Genomic DNA, 19,145 nt, shown 5'->3' with positions numbered 1-19,145 from the left:
AGAAATCCGCCTCCCAGTTCTCCACTCCCGGGATGTGGATTGCTGACAGGTGGCAAGAGTGAGACTCTGCCCAGCGAATTATCTTTGATACTTCCATCATAGCTAGGGAGCTTCTTGTCCCTCCCTGATGGTTGATGTAAGCTACAGTCGTGATGTTGTCCGACTGAAACCTGATGAACCCCCGAGTTGTCAACTGGGGCCAAGCCAGGAGGGCATTGAGAACTGCTCTCAATTCCAAAATGTTTATTGGCAGGAGACTCTCCTCCTGACTCCATTGTCCCTGAGCCTTCAGAGAATTCCAGACGGCACCCCAACCTAGAAGGCTGGCGTCTGTTGTTACAATTGTCCAGTCTGGTCTGCTGAATGGCATCCCCCTGGACAGATGTGGCCGAGAAAGCCACCATAGAAGAGAATTTCTGGTCTCTTGATCCAGATTCAGAGAAGGGGATAAGTCTGAGTAATCCCCATTCCACTGACTTAGCATGCACAGTTGCAGTGGTCTGAGGTGTAAGCGTGCAAAGGGTACTATGTCCATTGCCGCTACCATTAAGCCGATTACCTCCATGCATTGAGCCACTGACGGGTGTTGAATGGAATGAAGGGTGCGGCAAGCACTTTGAAGTCTTGTTAGCCTGTCCTCTGTCAGGTAAATCTTCATTTCTACAGAATCTATAAGAGTCCCCAGGAAGGGAACTCTTGTGAGTGGAACGAGTGAACTTTTCTTTTCGTTCACCTTCCATCCATGTGACCTTAGAAATGCCAGCACTAACTCTGTATGAGACTTGGCAGTTTGAAAGCTTGAAGCTTGTATCAGAATGTCGTCTAGGTATGGAGCTACCGAGATTCCCCGCGGTCTTAGTACCGCCAGAAGAGCACCCAGAACCTTTGTGAAGATTCTTGGAGCTGTAGCCAATCCGAATGGAAGAGCCACAAACTGGTAATGCCTGTCTAGGAAGGCAAACCTTAGGTACCGATAATGATCTTTGTGAATCGGTATGTGAAGGTAAGCAAATCTACAGTGGTCATGTACTGACCTTCTTGGATCATAGGTAAAATTGTCCGAATAGTCTCCATCTTGAACGATGGAACTCTTAGGAATTTGTTTAGGATCTTTAAGTCCAGGATTGGTCTGAAAGTTCCCTCTTTTTTTGGAACCACAAACAGATTTGAGTAAAACCCCTGTCCCTGTTCTGATCGTGGAACTGGATGGATTACTCCCATTAACAAGAGCTCTTGTACGCAGCGTAGAAACGCCTCTTTCTTTGTCTGGATTGTTGACAATCTTGACAGATGAAATCTCTCTCTTGGAGGAGAGTATTTGAAGTCCAGAAGGTATCCCTGAGATATTATCTCTAGCGCCCAGTGATCCTGAACATCTCTTGCCCAAGCCTGGGCGAAGAGAGAAAGTCTGCCCCCCACTAGATCCGATCCCGGATCGGGGGCCCTCAATTCATGCTGTTTTAGGGGCAGCAGCAGGTTTCCTAGTCTGCTTGCCCTTGTTCCAGGACTGGTTAGGTTTCCAGCCTTGTCTGTAGCGAGCAACAGCTCCTTCCTGTTTTGGTGCAGAGGAAGTTGATGCTGCTCCTGCTTTGAAATTACGAAAGGAACGAAAATTAGACTGTCTAGTCTTGGCTTTGTCCTGAGGCAGGGCATGGCCTTTACCTCCTGTAATGTCAGCGATAATCTCTTTCAACCCGGGCCCGAATAAGGTCTGCCCTTTGAAAGGTATATTAAGCAATTTAGACTTAGAAGTAACATCAGCTGACCAGGATTTTAGCCACAGCGCCCTGCGTGCCTGAATGGCGAATCCTGAATTCTTCGCCGTAAGTTTAGTAAGATGTACTACGGCCTCCGAAATGAATGAATTAGCTAGTTTAAGGACTCTAAGCCTGTCCGTAATGTCGTCCAGAGTAGCTGAACCAATGTTCTCTTCCAGAGACTCAATCCAGAATGCCGCTGCAGCCGTGATCGGCGCAATGCATGCAAGGGGTTGCAATATAAAACCTTGTTGAACAAACATTTTCTTAAGGTAACCCTCTAACTTTTTATCCATTGGATCTGAAAAAGCACAGCTATCCTCCACCGGGATAGTGGTACACTTAGCTAAGGTAGAAACTGCTCCCTCCACCTTAGGGACCGTTTGCCATAAGTCCCTTGTGGTGGCGTCTATTGGAAACATTTTTCTAAATATCGGAGGGGGTGAGAACGGCACACCGGGTCTATCCCACTCCTTAGTAACAATTTCAGTAAGTCTCTTAGGTATAGGAAAAACCTCAGTACTCGTCGGTACCGCAAAATATTTATCCAACCTACACATTTTCTCTGGTATTGCAACTGTGTTACAATCATTCAGAGCCGCTAACACCTCCCCTAGTAATACACGGAGGTTTTCCAGTTTAAATTTAAAATTTGAAATATCTGAATCCAGTCTGTTTGGATCAGAACCGTCACCCACAGAATGAAGTTCTCCGTCCTCATGTTCTGCCACCTGTGACGCAGTGTCTGACATGGCCCTAATATTATCAGCGCACTCTGTTCTCACCCCAGAGTGATCACGCTTACCTCTTAGTTCTGGTAATTTAGCCAAAACCTCAGTCATAACAGTAGCCATATCCTGTAATGTGATTTGTAATGGCCGCCCAGATGTACTCGGCGCTACAATATCACGCACCTCCCTCTGAGCGGGAGATGTAGGTACTGACACGTGAGGCGAGTTAGTCGGCATAACTCTCCCCTCGTTGTTTGGTGAAATTTGTTCAATTTGTACAGATTGATTTTTATTTAAAGTAGCATCAATACAGTTAGTACATAAATTTCTATTGGGCTCCACTTTGGCATTGCAACAAATGACACAGGTATCATCCTCTGAATCAGACATGTTTAACACACTAGCAAATAAACTTGCAACTTGGAAATACAATTCAATTAGAATAATATTAAAACGTACTGTGCCTTTAAGAAGCACAGAAGATCTATGACAGTTGAAAATTAATAAATTGAAACAGTTATAGCCTCAATCCTTGTAAACAACACAACTTTAGCAAAGGTTTAATCCCATTAGCAAAGATAACAAATTCTGAAAGCAGGAAACAAATTACAGAATAAACGTTTTTTATCTCAGTCAAACTATAATTCTCACAGCTCTGCTGAGAGAAATTACCTCCCTCAAAATAAGTTTTGAAGACCCCTGAGCTCTGTAGAGATGAACCGGATCATGCAGGGAATACAATGAGTTGCTGACTGAAATATTTGATGCATAGTAAAAGCGCCAAAAAACGGCCCCTCCCCCTCACACACAGCAGTGAGGGAGAACAGAAACTGTCAGAAAACAGATTAAGCAACTGCCAAGTGGAAAAATAGTGCCCAAACATTTATTCACTCAGTACCTCAGCAAATGAAAACGATTTTACATTCCAGCAAAAACGTTAAACATAATCTCTAGTTATTAAACAGCTTTATGTATTTCTTACAGTGTAATTCTAGTGAAGTACCATTCCCCAGAATACTGAAGTGTAAAGTATACATACATGACATTATATCGGTATGGCAGGATTTTCTCATCAATTCCATTGTCAGAAAATAAAAACTGCTACATACCTCTATGCAGATTCATCTGCCCGCTGTCCCCTGATCTGAAGTTTACCTCTCCTCAGATGGCCGAGAAACAGCAATATGATCTTAACTACTCCGGCTAAAATCATAACAAAAACTCTGGTAGATTCTTCTTCAAACTCTGCCAGAGAGATAATAACACACTCCGGTGCTATTTTAAAATAACAAACTTTTGATTGAAGATATAAAACTAAGTATAATCACCATAGTCCTCTCACACATCCTATCTAGTCGTTGGGTGCAAGAGAATGACTGGGAGTGACGTAGAGGGGAGGAGCTATATGCAGCTCTGCTGGGTGAATCCTCTTGCACTTCCTGTTGGGGAGGAGTAATATCCCAGAAGTAATGATGACCCGTGGACTGATCACACTTAACAGAAGAAATAGGTCCTACTAATAAAAGTTAGTTTAACCCAAAAACACAGAGCAATATTTAGAGAGATAAACTTTCTTCAATAATCAGGCAATGCTAGTAGGAGGGAGGCGGCAATAAATACATGCGAATCAGGTAGTGGGTGGAGAGTTCTCCAAAAGGGTATTCAAGATTTAAAGGTATATTACACACTGGGACCCTGACTTCATTATATATATATATATATATATATATATCCAAAGAGACCACTCGCCATTAGTGAAAATATTTTAATCCAAAATGCTGTAAACGTTTTTGGGGAGTGACCCCGTCATCAGACAGAAATGATGACGGGGTCACTCCCCGAAAACGTTTACAGCATTTTGGATTAAAATATTTTCACATGGCGAGTGCTCTCTTTGGACTTACTACTTATACAATTTGTGGGGCGCACCCCAGCTTTGATTGAGCATAGTGAGTGCTGGACCTTCTGTATTCATATATATATATATATATATATATATATATATATATATATATATATATATATATATATATATATATATATATATATATATATCTGTCTGTTTATTTGAGAAAGGGGGGGGGGACCCCGAAACGTTATATACATAAAATTGGTTTGGATTAAGACCCAGTGAGTGCCGTCTTCTTTTGCTGAATATATATATATATATACATATATATACATACACAGACTCCAAATAAGTGCACTCTCACTTGCCAACCCAGACACAGACCAGGGTGCTTAACGAAATATTCAATCTGGATAAGGATAAGCACTCACTGGATTTCAACACAAAATTATTTATTTGGCAGTGACGTTTCGGGGCATTCACCCCCTCCTCAGACAGAGTCTGAGGAAGGGGTGAATGCCCCGAAACGTCACTGCCAAATAAATAATTTTGTGTTGAAATCCAGTGAGTGCTTATCCTTATCCAGATTTTTATATATATATATATAATATATATATATATATATATTATATATATATATATATATATACACATATATATACACATATATACATATACATACATACACACACACACACATATATATATATATATATATATATATATATATATATATATATATATATATATACATACACACATACATACATACATACACACACACACACATATGCATGCATACACACACACGTGGGGTTTTTCTTCTGACAGATACATCAATTTCAATTTTATGTACAAAAAAAAAAACAATAGAGCGATTCACTTCCACATTCCACTAGTTACAGAATGGAGCTAGCAGGGAGAAGCTGGTTAGGACCATACTACTAGACCAGACGGGCTGCAAAAAACAAAACAGCAGCAAGGGAAAAGTAATCTGAGCTGCTGCTTACAGTATGCGATGCCTCACAGACACAGCCCCTTTACCTTCCGTAACGTCTGGAACAGTAATTCACTCCTGCCCTGTTTGCTGTCTGAACTCACTGCAGACAGTCACAGCTCCGCGTTGGATGGGGAGGGAAAACCATGAGAGATCTCTCAGTCAGGATGCACTGTGAGAGGAAGTGGCATACTTACTTAGCCATACTTTAGGAGAGCCGTCCTCACAGAGTCCTACACACAGCTTTGCTACACCCACCACACAAAACATTGTATAAAATGTGAGTGTGAGGTCCCTTTAGCACTTGATGGGCCGCCTCCTACACTCGTTCGCAGTGGCACTGCACCGGCTGCACCACTTATAGCTCCACCTCTGCCCAAGCACGCTGTCACTGCAATGTACTTGATGGCAGAGTTCAAACCGATTTCCTTACTCACTAGTTCCGTCATTTAGTTGAAGTCCTCATCTAGTTGTGTGGCATGCTGGAAACTTTAGCTGAATGACAGTGCTGGCAAGTCTGGAACAGGAAGGGGACACAGGGGCCGCAGCTGTCATTCCAGTCAGTGAAACACTAGGTCATGCCACAGAACTTCATGAGAGAACAGACCAGAAAATAAGCACTAGGCATTGTTGTGTGAACCAGTAGCAGAGCAGAAGAGGCTTGGGGTTGTGCCAGAAATGCACCATATGCACTTGGGAGAGGTAAGATTGTGAGTCCTGTACTTCTCTCCCTCCAATGGACAATTCCAAGTAATTTTTTTTACTAGGTTTCTTTTTGCACTATGAACTTTAAAACTCGTATTGCACTACTGGCTGCTTTATTTCCTCTTAATGCCAGAAGTTTTTGTTTGCATATTCTTCCAAAAATAACTTATTTAAGCAAACAAAAACTTCTGGCCCTCCACTTTTTGTTATTTAACTGGAATTCACGACAAAATAAAATGCAACCTATTACTCATGCTTAAAGGTTTTGTGGTCTGTCAAATAATTTTGCATGCGTTAATACAGTACAGTGAACAGATTTACTATCAAACTATATCAGATTTTTTTATTGAATAAGGCAATATAAAATTTCTCTTTATCAGATCTATCATTTGTTATTGTTACAGAAGACCAAAACTTGCTTATTGGTATTTCTTATAAAAATTTGTGTTGAGCTTTTCTACAAATTGTTTCCTGATTAAAATGATCAACATTTATTTCTGGGAAAAAACTTTAAGAGCAATAGTTATTTTCTGGTAGAAACAAATAATTTAGAATGAAAAGGTATTACTTTAATGTATGATGTTCAAATCTAAGTGGGTTAAGATGTTAACAAGAAATAAACAAGAAATAAAAAAGTAAAGAAATCATGTAAAAGGTCAACAGTTCAAGCTCAACTTGATTTTACTGTTCAGTTTACCTTTTTACAGAGCGTAATTTCACTCTGTTCATGTCTTTGAGTACATCCAGCATGTTTGGCATTTCAGGCTTCTTTGGTGTACAGTCAGTGAAGGGTTGTTCTGATGTGCTTTTCTTTCCTTTGCGCTCCTTAATTAGGTCAATTGCAGAGATACTACGTTGAAGCCCAGGAGGAGGGAGAGGAGGGGGTGGAGGTGGTGGTGGCGGCGGAGCAGGTGAGGAAGTACCTTTAGCCATAGGAAGGACAGCAGGACTTGAACCTAAAATTGAAAAAAACAATTATCTGGAAGCTATAAAAAAAACAACAACTATATTTTCAGAAATTATAAAACACATTAATGAATACAAATAATGAATGTATATAAAAGCTAAATTTAAAAACATAATTTATGCTTACCAGATAAATTCCTTTCCTTCCTGGCAGGGAGAGTCCACGACTTCATTCCTTACTTTTGGGAAATACAACACCTGGCCACCAGGAGGAGGCAAAGACACCCCAGCCAAAGGCTTAAATATCCCTCCCACTTCCCCTATCCCCCCAGTCATTCTGTTGAGGGAACAAGGAAAAGTAGGAGAAACATCAGGGTATAAAAGGTGCCAGAAGAAATAATATAAAAACGGGGGCCGCCCATTGAAAAAGTGTGTAGCTGCACACAAATCTGATCCATTGAGGCTTCATTCTTAAAAGCCCAAGAGGAAGCTACTGCTCTAGTGGAATGAGCCATTATCCTCTCAGGAGGCTGTCGTCCCGCTGTCGCATAAGCTAAGCGGATGAAACTCCTCAACCAGAAAGTAGTAGACTTCTGCCCCTTACGCTTCCCAGTATAGATGACAAACAAAGAGGAAGATTGTCTGAATTACTTAGTAGCCTGAAGATAGAACTTCAAGACATGAACCACATCTAGATTGTGAAGCAAACGTTCCTTCGCTGAAGAAGGATTAGGACACAAGGAAGGAGCAACAATTTCTTGATTAATGTTACGATTCGATACCACTTAGGGAGGAACCCTAGTTTAGTGTGTAAAACCGTCTTATCAGCATGAAAAAACAGATAAGATCACATTGCAAAGCAGAAATCTCAGAAACTCTGCACGCAGAGGCAATAGCCAACAAAAAAACATAATTTATGCTTACCTGATAAATTTCTTTCTTTCCGGATATGGTGAGTCCATGACGTCATCAATTACTAGTGGGAATATCACTCCTGGCCAGCAGGAGGCGGCAAAGAACACCACAGCAAAGCTGTTAAGTATCACTCCCCTTCCCACAATACCCAGTCATTCGACCGAAGGGAAATGGAAAAAAGGAATAACACAAATGTGTATAGGTGCCTGAGGTTTAGTCAAAAATAACTGGCTTAAATAAAAGGGTGGGATCGTGGACTCGCCATATCCGGAAAGAAAGAAATTTATCAGGTAAGCATAAATTTAGTTTCTTTCCTAAGATATGGTGAGTCCAAGTCGTCATCAATTACTAGTGGGAACCAATACTTAAAGGGACACTGAACCCAACATTTTTCTTTCGTGATTCAGATAGAGCATGCAATTTTAAGCAACTTTCTAATTTACTCCTATTATCATTTTTTCTTTGTTCTCTTGTTATCTTTATTTGAAAAAGAAGGCATCTAAGCTTTTTGTTTGGTTCAGACCTCTGGAAAGCTCTTTTTTATTGGTGGATGAATTTATCCACCAATCAGCAAGAACAACCCAGGTTGTTCACCAAAAATGGGCCGGCATCTAAACTTACATTCTTGCATTTCAAATAAAGACACCAAGAGAATGAATAAAATTTGATAATAGGAGTAAATTAGAAAGTTGCTTAAAATTTCATGCTCTATCTGAATCACGAAAGAAAAAATTTGGGTTCAGTGTCCCTTTAAGTTAGAGGACACAGATGACTAGGGTGGGAGAAAAAGACAGGAAGACCTAAATAGAAGGCACCACCGCTTGAAGAACCTTTCTCCTAAAAGAAGCCTCAGCCGAGGCAAAAATATCAAAATTTGGAAAAAGTATGCAAAGAGGACCAAGTTGCAGCCTTGCAAAACTGTTCCACAGAAACTTCATTTTTGAAAGCCCAAAAAGAAGAAACAGCCCTCGTGGAATGAGCTGTAATTCTCTCAGGGGGCTGTTGACCAACAGTCTCATAAGCAAAACTAACTATACTTCTCAACCATAGAGAAAGTAGTAGCAGTAGCTTTCTGACCTTTACGCTTTCCTGAGAAACAAACAAACAGGGCAGAAGATTGGCGAAAATCCTTAATTGCCTGCAGGAAGAATTTCAAAGCATGCACAACATGCTGTGCAACAAACATTCTCTGAAAGAAGGAGGATTAGGACATAAAGAAGGAACAACAATTTCTGGATTAATATTTTTATCCAAAACTACTTTAGGAAGAAAATCCAACTTCGTACGATAACCGCTTTATCAGCATGAAAGATAAAATAAGGCTAATCACACTGCAAAGCCGAGAGTTCCGAAACTCTCCGAGCAGAAGATATAGCAAAAAGAAACAAGGTTAAGGCTCAAAGGAGGAGCAACAGACTTAAACACAGGCCTGATTCTGACCAGAGCCTGACTAAAGATTGAACATCTGGTACATTCGCCAAACCTCTATGTCACAATTCCGTCTCTAGACCTTCCTGGAGAAAAGACAAAATCCTAGGAATTCTAACCCTACTCCAAGAGTAGTCTTTGGATTCACACCTAAAAGTTATTAACGCCATACCTTATGGTAAATCTTTCTAGTAACAGGCTTACGAGCCTGAATTATGGTCTCAAAGACCGCCTCAGAAAAAGTAAATTTATGCTTACCTGATAAATTAATTTCTTCTATGGTACGACGAGTACACGGATTCATCCTTTACTTGTGGGATATTATCCTCCTGCTAACAGGAAATGGCAAAGAGCACCACAGCAGAGCTGTCTATATAGCTCCTCCCTTAGCTCCACCCCCCAGTCATTCGACCGAAGGTACAGGAAGAAAAAGGAGAAACTAAAAGGTGCAGAGGTGACTGAAGTTTAAAATAAAAAAATATAATCTGTCTTAAAATGACAGGGCGGACCATGGACTCGTCGTACCATAGAAGAAATTAATTTATCAGGTAAGCATAAATTTACTTTTCTTCTATAAGGTACGACGAGTCCACGGATTCATCCTTTACTTGTGGGATACAATACAAAAGCTACAGGACACGGATGAACGGGAGGGACAAGACAGATGGTTAAACAGAAGGCACCACTGCTTGAAGAACATTTCTCCCAAAAATAGCCTCCGAAGAAGCAAAAGTATAAAATTTGTAAAATTTGGAAAAGGTATGAAGCGAAGACCAAGTCGCAGCCTTACAAATCTGTTCAACAGAAGCATCATTTTTAAAAGCCCAAGTGTAAGCCACCGCTCTAGTAGAGTGAGCTGTAATCCTTTCAGGAGGTTGCTGTCCAGCAGTCTCGTATGCCAAACGGATGATGCTTTTCAGCCAAAAAGAAAGAGGTAGCCGTAGCTTTTTGACCTCTACGTTTTCCAGAATAGACAACAAACAAAGAAGATGTTTGACGGAAATCTTTGGTTGCTTGCAAGTAAAACTTCAAAGCACGAACCACGTCCAAGTTGTGCAACAGACGCTCCTTCTTAGAGGAAGGATTAGGACACAGAGAAGGAACAACAATTTCCTGATTGATATTCCTATTAGTAACAACCTTAGGAAGGAATCCAGGTTTGGTACGCAAAACCACCTTATCAGCATGGAAAACAAGATAAGGAGAGTCGCATTGCAATGCAGATAGTTCAGAAACTCTTCGAGCTGAAGAGATAGCAACTAAAAACAGAATAGAAGCTTAATATCTATGGTATGCATAGGTTCAAACGGAACCCCTTGAAGAACTTTAAGAAATAAATTCAGACTCCATGGCGGAGCAACAGGTTTAAACACAGGCTTGATTCTAACTAAAGCCTGACAGAACGACTGAACGTCTGAAACATTTGCCAGACGCTTGTGCAGTAGAATTGATAAAGCAGATATCTGTCCCTTTAAGGAACTAGCTGATAGCCCTTTCTCCAATCCTTCTTGGAGAAAGGACAAAATGCTAGGAATCCTGATCTTACTCCATGAGTAGCCTTTGGATTCGCACCAATAAAGATATTTACGCCATATCTTATGATAAATTTTCCTGGTGACAGGCTTTCGATCCTGAATCAAGGTATCTATGACCGACTCAGAGAGACCCCGCTTGGATAAAATAAAGCGTTCAATCTCCAAGCAGTCAGCCGCAGAAAAACTAGATTTGGATGCTGGAACGGACCTTGAATCAGAAGGTCCAGTCTCAGTGGCAGAGTCCATGGTGGAAGAGATGACATGTCCACCAGGTCTGCATACCAAGTCCTGCATCGCCACGCAGGTGCTATCAAAATCACAGAAGTTCTCTCCTGTTTCATTCTGGCAATCAAACGAGGAAGGAGAGGAAATGGTGGAAACACATAAGCCAGGTTGAACGACCAGGGTACTGCTAGAGCATCCATCAGTACTGCCCGAGGATCCCATGACCTGGACCCGTAACAAGGAAGTTTGGCGTTCTGATGAGATGCCATCAGATCCAATTCTGGTGTGCCCCATTGCTGAATCAATTGTGAAAACACCTCCAGATGGAGTTCCCACTCCCCCGGATGAAAAGTCTGACGACTTAGAAAATCCCCTTCCCAGTTCTCCACTCCTGGGATATACATTGCTGAAATATGCCAAGAGTGAGTCTCTGCCCATCAAATTATTTTGGTAACCTCTATCATCACTAGAGAACTCTTTGTTCCCCCCTGATGATTGATATATGCTACAGTCGTGATATTGTCCGACTGGAATCTTATGAATCTGGCCGAAGCCAGATGAGGCCACGCCTGAAGCGCGTTGAATATCGATCTCAGTTCTAGAATATTTATCGGGAGGAGAGCCTCCTCCTGAGTCCACAAACCCTGTGCTTTCAGGGAATTCCAGACTGCACCCCAGCCCAATAGGCTGGCGTCCGTCGTCACTATGACCCATGCTGGCCTGCGGAAACACATTCCCTGGGACAGATGATCCTGTGACAACCACCAAAGAAGAGGGAGTCTCTGGTCTCTTGATCCAGATTTATCTGAGGAGATAAATCTGTATAATCCCCATTCCACTGTTTGAGCATGCATAGTTGCAGTGGTCTGAGATGCAAGCGAGCAAACGGAACTATGTCCATTGCCGCTACCATGAGTCCGATTACCTCCATACACTGAGCCACTGACGGCCGAGGAATAGAATGAAGAGCTCGGCAGGTGGTTAAAATCTTTGATTTCCTGACCTCCGTCAGAAAAATTTTCATGTCCACCGAATCTATCAAAGTTCCCAGGAATGGAACTCTTGTGAGAGGGATAAGTGAACTCTTTTACGTTCACCTTCCATCCGTGAGATCTTAGAAAAGCCAACACAATGTCCGTGTGAGACTTGGCTAGATGGTAAGTCGACGCCTGAATTAAGATATCGTCCAGATAAGGCGCCACTGCTATGCCCCGCGGCCTTAGAACCGCCAGAAGGGATCCTAGCACCTTTGCGAAAATTCTGGGAGCTGTGGCCAACCCGAAGGGAAGAGCCACAAACTGGTAATGCTTGTCCAGAAAGGCGAACCTGAGGAACTGGTGATGATCTTTGTGGATAGGGATGTGTAGATACGCATCCTTTAAGTCCACGGTGGTCATATATTGACCCTCCTGGATCATTGGTAAAATAGTCCGAATGGTCTCCATCTTGATGGATGGGACTCTGAGGAATTTGTTTAGGATCTTGAGATCTAAAATTGGTCTGAAGGTTCCCTCTTTTTTGGGAACCACAAACAGATTGGAGTAGAACCCCTGCCCCTGTTCTGTTTTCGGAACTGGACAGATCACTCCCATGGTATATAGGTCTTCTACACAGCATAAGAATGCCTCTCTTTTTGTCTGGTTTACAGACAATTGAGAAAGATGGAATCTCCCCCTTGGAGGAGAATCTTTGAAATCTAGAAGATACCCCTCAGTTACGATTTCTAAAGCCCAGGAGTCCTGAACGTCTCTTGCCCAAGCCTGAGCAAAGAAAGAAAGTCTGCCCCCTACTAGATCTGGTCCCGGATCAGGGGCTACCCCTTCATGCTGTCTTGGTGGCAGCAGCGGACTTCTTGGCCTGTTTACCCTTGTTCCAAGTCTGGTTAGGTCTCCAGACTGACTTGGATTGAGCAAAATTGCCCTCTTGCTTTGCAGCAGGGGAAGAGGTAGAGGGACCACCTTTGAAGTTTCGAAAGGAACGAAAATTATTTTGTTTGGTCCTCATCTTATTTGTCTTATCCTGAGGAAGGGCATGGCCTTTCCCTCCAGTGATGTCTGAAATGATCTCTTTCAGTTCAGGCCCGAATAGGGTCTTACCCTTGAAAGGGATGGCTAAAAGATTAGATTTTGACGACACATCAGCAGACCAGGACTTAAGCCATAACGCTCTACGCACTAAAATGGCAAAACCTGAATTCTTTGCCGCTAATTTAGCCAGTTGAAAAGCCGCATCTGTAATGAAAGAATTAGCTAGCTTGAGAGCCCTAATTCTATCCAGAATATCATCTAATGGGGTCTCAACGTGAAGAGCCTCCTCCAGAGCCTCGAACCAAAAAGCAGCTGCAGTAGTTACAGGAACAATGCACGCTTATAGGTTGGAGAAGAAAACCCTGATGAACAAATATTTTCTTTAGGAGACCCTCTAATTTTTTATCCATAGGATCTTTGAAAGCACAACTGTCCTCAATAGGTATAGTTGTACGCTTATCCAGGGTAGAAATAGCTCCTTCCACCTTAGGGACCATCTGCCACGAGTCCCGCATGGTGTCTGATATAGGAAACATTTTTTTAAAAGTAGGAGGGGGAGCGAACGGAATACCTGGTCTATCCCACTCCTTAGTAACAATGTCTGAAATCCTCTTAGGGACCGGAAAAACATCAGTGTAGGCAGGAACCTCTAGAAATCTGTCCATTTTACACAATTTCTCTGGAACTACAATAGGGTCACAATCATCCAGAGTCGCTAAAACCTCCCTGAGCAATAAGCAGTGGTGTTCTAGTTTAAATTTAAAAGCCGTCATATCTGAGTCTGTCTGAGGGAACATCTTTCCTGAATCAGAAATCTCTCCCTCAGACAGCAAATCCCTCACCCCCAACTCAGAACATTGTGAGGGTACATCGGATATGGCTAATAAAGCGTCAGAGGGCTCAGCATTTGTTCTCACACCAGACCTACTGCGCTTCCCCTGCAACCCAGGCAGCTTAGATAAAACCTCTGTGAGGGTAGTATTCATAACTGCGGCCAAATCTTGCAGGGTGAAAGAATTAGACGCACTAGAAGTACTTGGCGTCACTTGTGCGGGCGTTAATGGTTGTGACACTTGGGGAGAATTAGATGGCATAACCCGATTCCCTTCTGACTGAGAATCATCCTGCGACATAATTTTAGTAGCTAAAATATGTTCTTTGCAATTGACCTTTCAGTGCATGAGGGACACATTCTAAGTGGGGGTTCCACAATGGCTTCTAAACATATTTAACAATGACTTTCCTCAATGTCAGACATGTTGAACAGGCTAGTAATGACTACAAACAAGCTTGAAAACACTTTTTTAGTGAAAAAAATAATCATAAAAAACGGTACTGCGCCTTTAAGAGAAAAAAAAGCATACAAGTTCTGCAAAACTGCTTTAAAATGCACCAATATTTTTATAGCAGACTCAATATATGCAGTTAAAATAGGCCCCGCCCATCTCACTCAATGTCTCTACAGCCTCAAAGAACCGCACCAGAGCGGTTTTAAACTAGCCATGTGGGTTCTGAGACCCAAAAATAAGCTAAGTGTACCCTCAATAAAGTTTGCCCAAAAAACGTTAACAGCACTCCCAGTTCATAAAAAAGTTTGCCCACAAACATTCAAAACTCAGTGTCAACCATTTTTTAAATTAGTCCCTTATGCAAGCTTAGTAATGCCTTTCTATAGCTCTTAGGATTACTGCTTACCCTTACCCTCATGGGGATACTGTCAGCCTTTCTGAAATACAGTCTCTCCAGAAAAAATGACTGAACATACCTCACTGCTATAAAGCATGAAAACGTTCCTCACACTGAAGTTTCTTGTACCCCTCAGCCTCTGTGGGAACAGCACTGGATCTTAGTTACAAATGCTAAGATCATCATCCTCCAGGCAGAAGTCTTCATCCATCTGCTGCCTGAGAGTAAATAGTACACACTGGTACCATTTAAAACAAAAAAACTCTTGCTTGAAGAAATTAAAAACTAATATTTTATCACCTCTTTCACTTTACCCTTCCTAGTACTTCGAGTAGGCAAAGAGAATGACTGGGGGGTGGAGCTAAGGGAGGAGCTATATAGACAGCTCTGCTGTGGTGCTCTTTGCCACATCCTGTTAGCAGGAGGATGATATCCCACAAGTAAAGGATGAATCCGTGGACTCGTCGTACCTTATAGAAGAAAACCACATTTAGACAGAACTAAGCGTTCAATCTCCAAGCTTTAGAGAAAAAGAGGTGTTGATGATGATTTTGATGATGGAATGGACCCTGAGTTAGAAGGTCCTTCCTCAGAGGCAACCTCCAAGGTGGAAGATAAGACATCTTCACTAGGTCTGCATACCAGATCCTGTGAGGCCATGCAGGGGCTATTAGAATTACAGATGCTCTCTCCGGTTTGATACGAGCAATAACTTGTGGAAGGAGAGCAAACAGAGGAAACAGGTAAGCCAGACTGAAATCCAAAGGAACCGCCAGAGCATCTATCAGGGCGGCCTGCGGACCTCTTGACCTTGAACCGTACCTTGGAAGCTTGGCGTTCTGCCGAGACACCATCAGATCCAACTCCGGCACCCCCCATTTGAGGGTTAACCAGGAGAACAACTCCGGACAGAGAGCCACTGCCCAGGATGAAATGTTTGTCTGCTCAGGAACTCCGCTTCCCAGTTGTCCACTCCTGAAATGTGGATGGCAGATAGACCAGCAATTGTGAGCTTCCGCCCACTGAACAATCCGAGCCACCTCCGTCATGGCTAAGGAACTCTGAGTTCCTCCCTGGTGGTTGATGTAAGCCACTGAGGTGACATTGTCTGACTGAAACCTGATAAACCGGGCTAAGAGCAACTGAGGCCAAGCCAACAGAGCGTTGTAAATCGCTCTCAACTCCAAGATATTTATGGGGAGAGCAGACTCCTTCCGAGTCCCAAGTCCTTGCGCCTTTAACGAGTCCCAGATTGCTCCCCAGCCCAGCAGGGTGGCGTTCGTGGTCACAATCACCCAGGAAGGTCTCCGGAAGCATGTGCCCTGAGAAAGCCACCACGGCAGAGAGTCTCTTGTCAACTGATCCAGATCTATCCTCTAGGAGAGATCCGAATGGTCTCCGTTCCATTGTCTGAGCATGCATAACTGCAGAGCTCTCAAATGGAATCGAGCAAAGGGGATGATGTCCATGAATGAGACTATCAGGCCAATTACCTCCATACATTGAGCCACTGATGGCCGAACAGTAGACTGCAGAGAGGCAATAGGAAAGAATCTTTAATTTTCTGACCTCTGACAGAAAAATCTTCATAAATAGGGAATCTAAGATGGTCCCTAAGAAAACCACCCTTGTAGCTGGAACAAGGGAAGTCTTTTCCAGATTCCCTTTCCATCAGTGGGAACGTAGAAAAGACAACAACAAGATCTCTATATGAGAGTTTGCTTGTTGAAAAGATGGTGCCTGAACAAATATATCGTCCAGGTAAGGGCCTACAGAAATTCCCCGAGACCTGATCACTGCCAAGAGAGCCCCCAGAACCTATGAGAAAATTCTGGGAGCTGTGGCAAGGCCAAACGGAAGAACCATAAACTGAAAGTGTTTGTCTAGAAAGGCGAATCTCAGGAACTTGTGATGATCCCTAAAAATGGGAACATGAAGATATGCATCCTTCAGGTATATGGCCGTCATTAACAGACCCTTTTAGACCAAGGGAAAAATGGAACAAAAGGTTTCCATTTTGAAGGATGCTACCCTGAAAAACCTGTTGAAACACTTTAGGTCTAGAATAGGACGAAAAACAGAATTTATGCTTACCTGATAAATTACTTTCTCCAACGGTGTGTCCGGTCCACGGCGTCATCCTTACTTGTGGGATATTCTCCTCCCCAACAGGAAATGGCAAAGAGTCCCAGCAAAGCTGGTCACATGATCCCTCCTAGGCTCCGCCCACCCCAGTCATTCGACCGACGGACAGGAGGAAATATATATAGGAGAAACCATATGATACCGTGGTGACTGTAGTTAGAGAAAATAATTCATCAGACCTGATTAAAAAACCAGGGCGGGCCGTGGACCGGACACACCGTTGGAGAAAGTAATTTATCAGGTAAGCATAAATTCTGTTTTCTCCAACATTGGTGTGTCCGGTCCACGGCGTCATCCTTACTTGTGGGAACCGATACCAAAGCTTTAGGACACGGATGAAGGGAGGGAGCAAATCAGGTCACCTAAACGGAAGGAACCACAGCTTGCAAAACCTTTCTCCCAAAAATAGCCTCCGAAGAAGCAAAAGTATCAAATTTGTAAAATTTGGCAAAAGTGTGCAGTGAAGACCAAGTCGCTGCCTTACATATCTGGTCAACAGAAGCCTCGTTCTTGAAGGCCCATGTGGAAGCCACAGCCCTAGTGGAGTGAGCTGTGATTCTTTCGGGAGGCTGCCGTCCGGCAGTCTCATAAGCCAATCGGATAATGCTTTTAAGCCAAAAGGAAAGAGGTAGAAGTCGCTTTTTGACCTCTCCTTTTACCAGAATAAACAACAAACAAGGAAGATGTTTGTCTGAAATCTTTAGTAGCCTCTAAATAGAATTTTAGAGCACGGACTACGTCCAAATTGTGTAACAAACGTTCCTTCTTTGAAACTGGATTCGGACACAAAGAAGGTACAACTATCTCCTGGTTAATATTTTTGTTAGAAACAACTTTAGGAAGAAAACCAGGCTTAGTACGCAAAACCACCTTATCTGCATGGAACACCAGATAGGGCGGAGAACACTGCAGAGCAGATAACTCTGAAACTCTTCTAGCAGAAGAAATTGCAACTAAAAACAAAACTTTCCAAGATAGTAACTTAATATCTATGGAATGTAAAGGTTCAAACGGAACCCCTTGAAGAACTGAAAGAACTAGATTTAGACTCCAGGGAGGAGTCAAAGGTCTGTAAACAGGCTTGATCCTAACCAGAGCCTGAACAAATGCTTGAACATCTGGCACGGCTGCCAGTCTTTTGTGAAGTAAAACAGATAAAGCAGAGATCTGTCCCTTTAGAGAACTTGCAGATAATCCTTTCTCCAAACCTTCTAGTAGAAAGGATAGAATCTTAGGAATTTTTATCTTGTTCCATGGGAATCCTTTGGATTCACACCAACAGATATATTTTTTCCATATTTTATGGTAAATTTTTCTAGTTACAGGCTTTCTAGCCTGAATCAGAGTATCAATTACAGAATCTGAAAACCCACGCTTTGATAAAATCAAGCGTTCAATCTCCAAGCCGTCAGTTGGAGGGAAACCAGATTCGGATGTTCGAATGGACCCTGAACAAGAAGGTCCTGTCTCAAAGGTAGCTTCCATGGTGGAGCCGATAACATATTCACCAGGTCTGCATACCAAGTCCTGCGTGGCCACGCAGGAGCTATCAAGATCACCGAGGCCCTCTCCTGATTGATCCTGGCTGCCAGCCTGGGAATGAGAGGAAACGGTGGGAATACATAAGCTAGGTTGAAGGTCCAAGGTGCTACTAGTGCATCTACTAGAGTCGCCTTGGGATCCCTGGATCTGGACCCGTAGCAAGGAACCTTGAAGTTCTGACGAGACGCCATCAGATCCATGTCTGGAATGCCCCATAATTGAGTTATTTGGGCAAAGATTTCCGGATGGAGTTCCCACTCCCCCGGATGGAATGTCTGACGACTCAGAAAATCCGCTTCCCAATTTTCCACTCCTGGGATGTGGATCACAGACAAGTGGCAGGAGTGATCCTCCGCCCATTGAATTATCTTGGTCACTTCTTTCATCGCCAGGGAACTCCTTGTTCCCCCCTGATGATTGATATATGCAACGGTCGTCATGTTGTCTGACTGAAACCTTATGAATTTGGCCTTTGCTAGTTGAGGCCAAGCTCTGAGAGCATTGAATATCGCTCTCAGTTCCAGAATGTTTATCGGGAGAAGAGACTCTTCCCGAGACCATAGACCCTGAGCTTTCAGGGATTCCCAGACCGCGCCCCAGCCCACTAGACTGGCGTCGGTCGTGACAATGACCCACTCTGGTCTGCGGAAGCTCATTCCCTGTGACAGATTGTCCAAGGTCAGCCACCAATGGAGTG

At 42.9% G+C, this 19,145-nt stretch overlaps 1 protein-coding gene across 2 annotated transcripts in view; it reads right to left on the bottom strand.

The window, feature by feature from the left end:
* MTFR1 (mitochondrial fission regulator 1) overlaps positions 1–19,145 on the bottom strand; it is a 202,670-nt gene that overhangs the window by 26,154 nt on the left and 157,371 nt on the right. For both annotated transcript variants that reach the window (XM_053715077.1, XM_053715078.1), the window contains one exon: positions 6,737–6,995. In XM_053715077.1, coding sequence (XP_053571052.1) covers positions 6,737–6,995 — 259 coding nt within the window. The remainder of the gene's footprint in view (positions 1–6,736; positions 6,996–19,145) is intronic.

Source organism: Bombina bombina, chromosome 5 (genome assembly GCF_027579735.1).
Source record: "Bombina bombina isolate aBomBom1 chromosome 5, aBomBom1.pri, whole genome shotgun sequence".
NCBI lineage: Eukaryota > Metazoa > Chordata > Amphibia > Anura > Bombinatoridae > Bombina > Bombina bombina.
The sequence above is the reverse complement of the archived record's forward strand: the minus strand, read 5'-3'. Positions and strand labels throughout refer to the sequence as shown.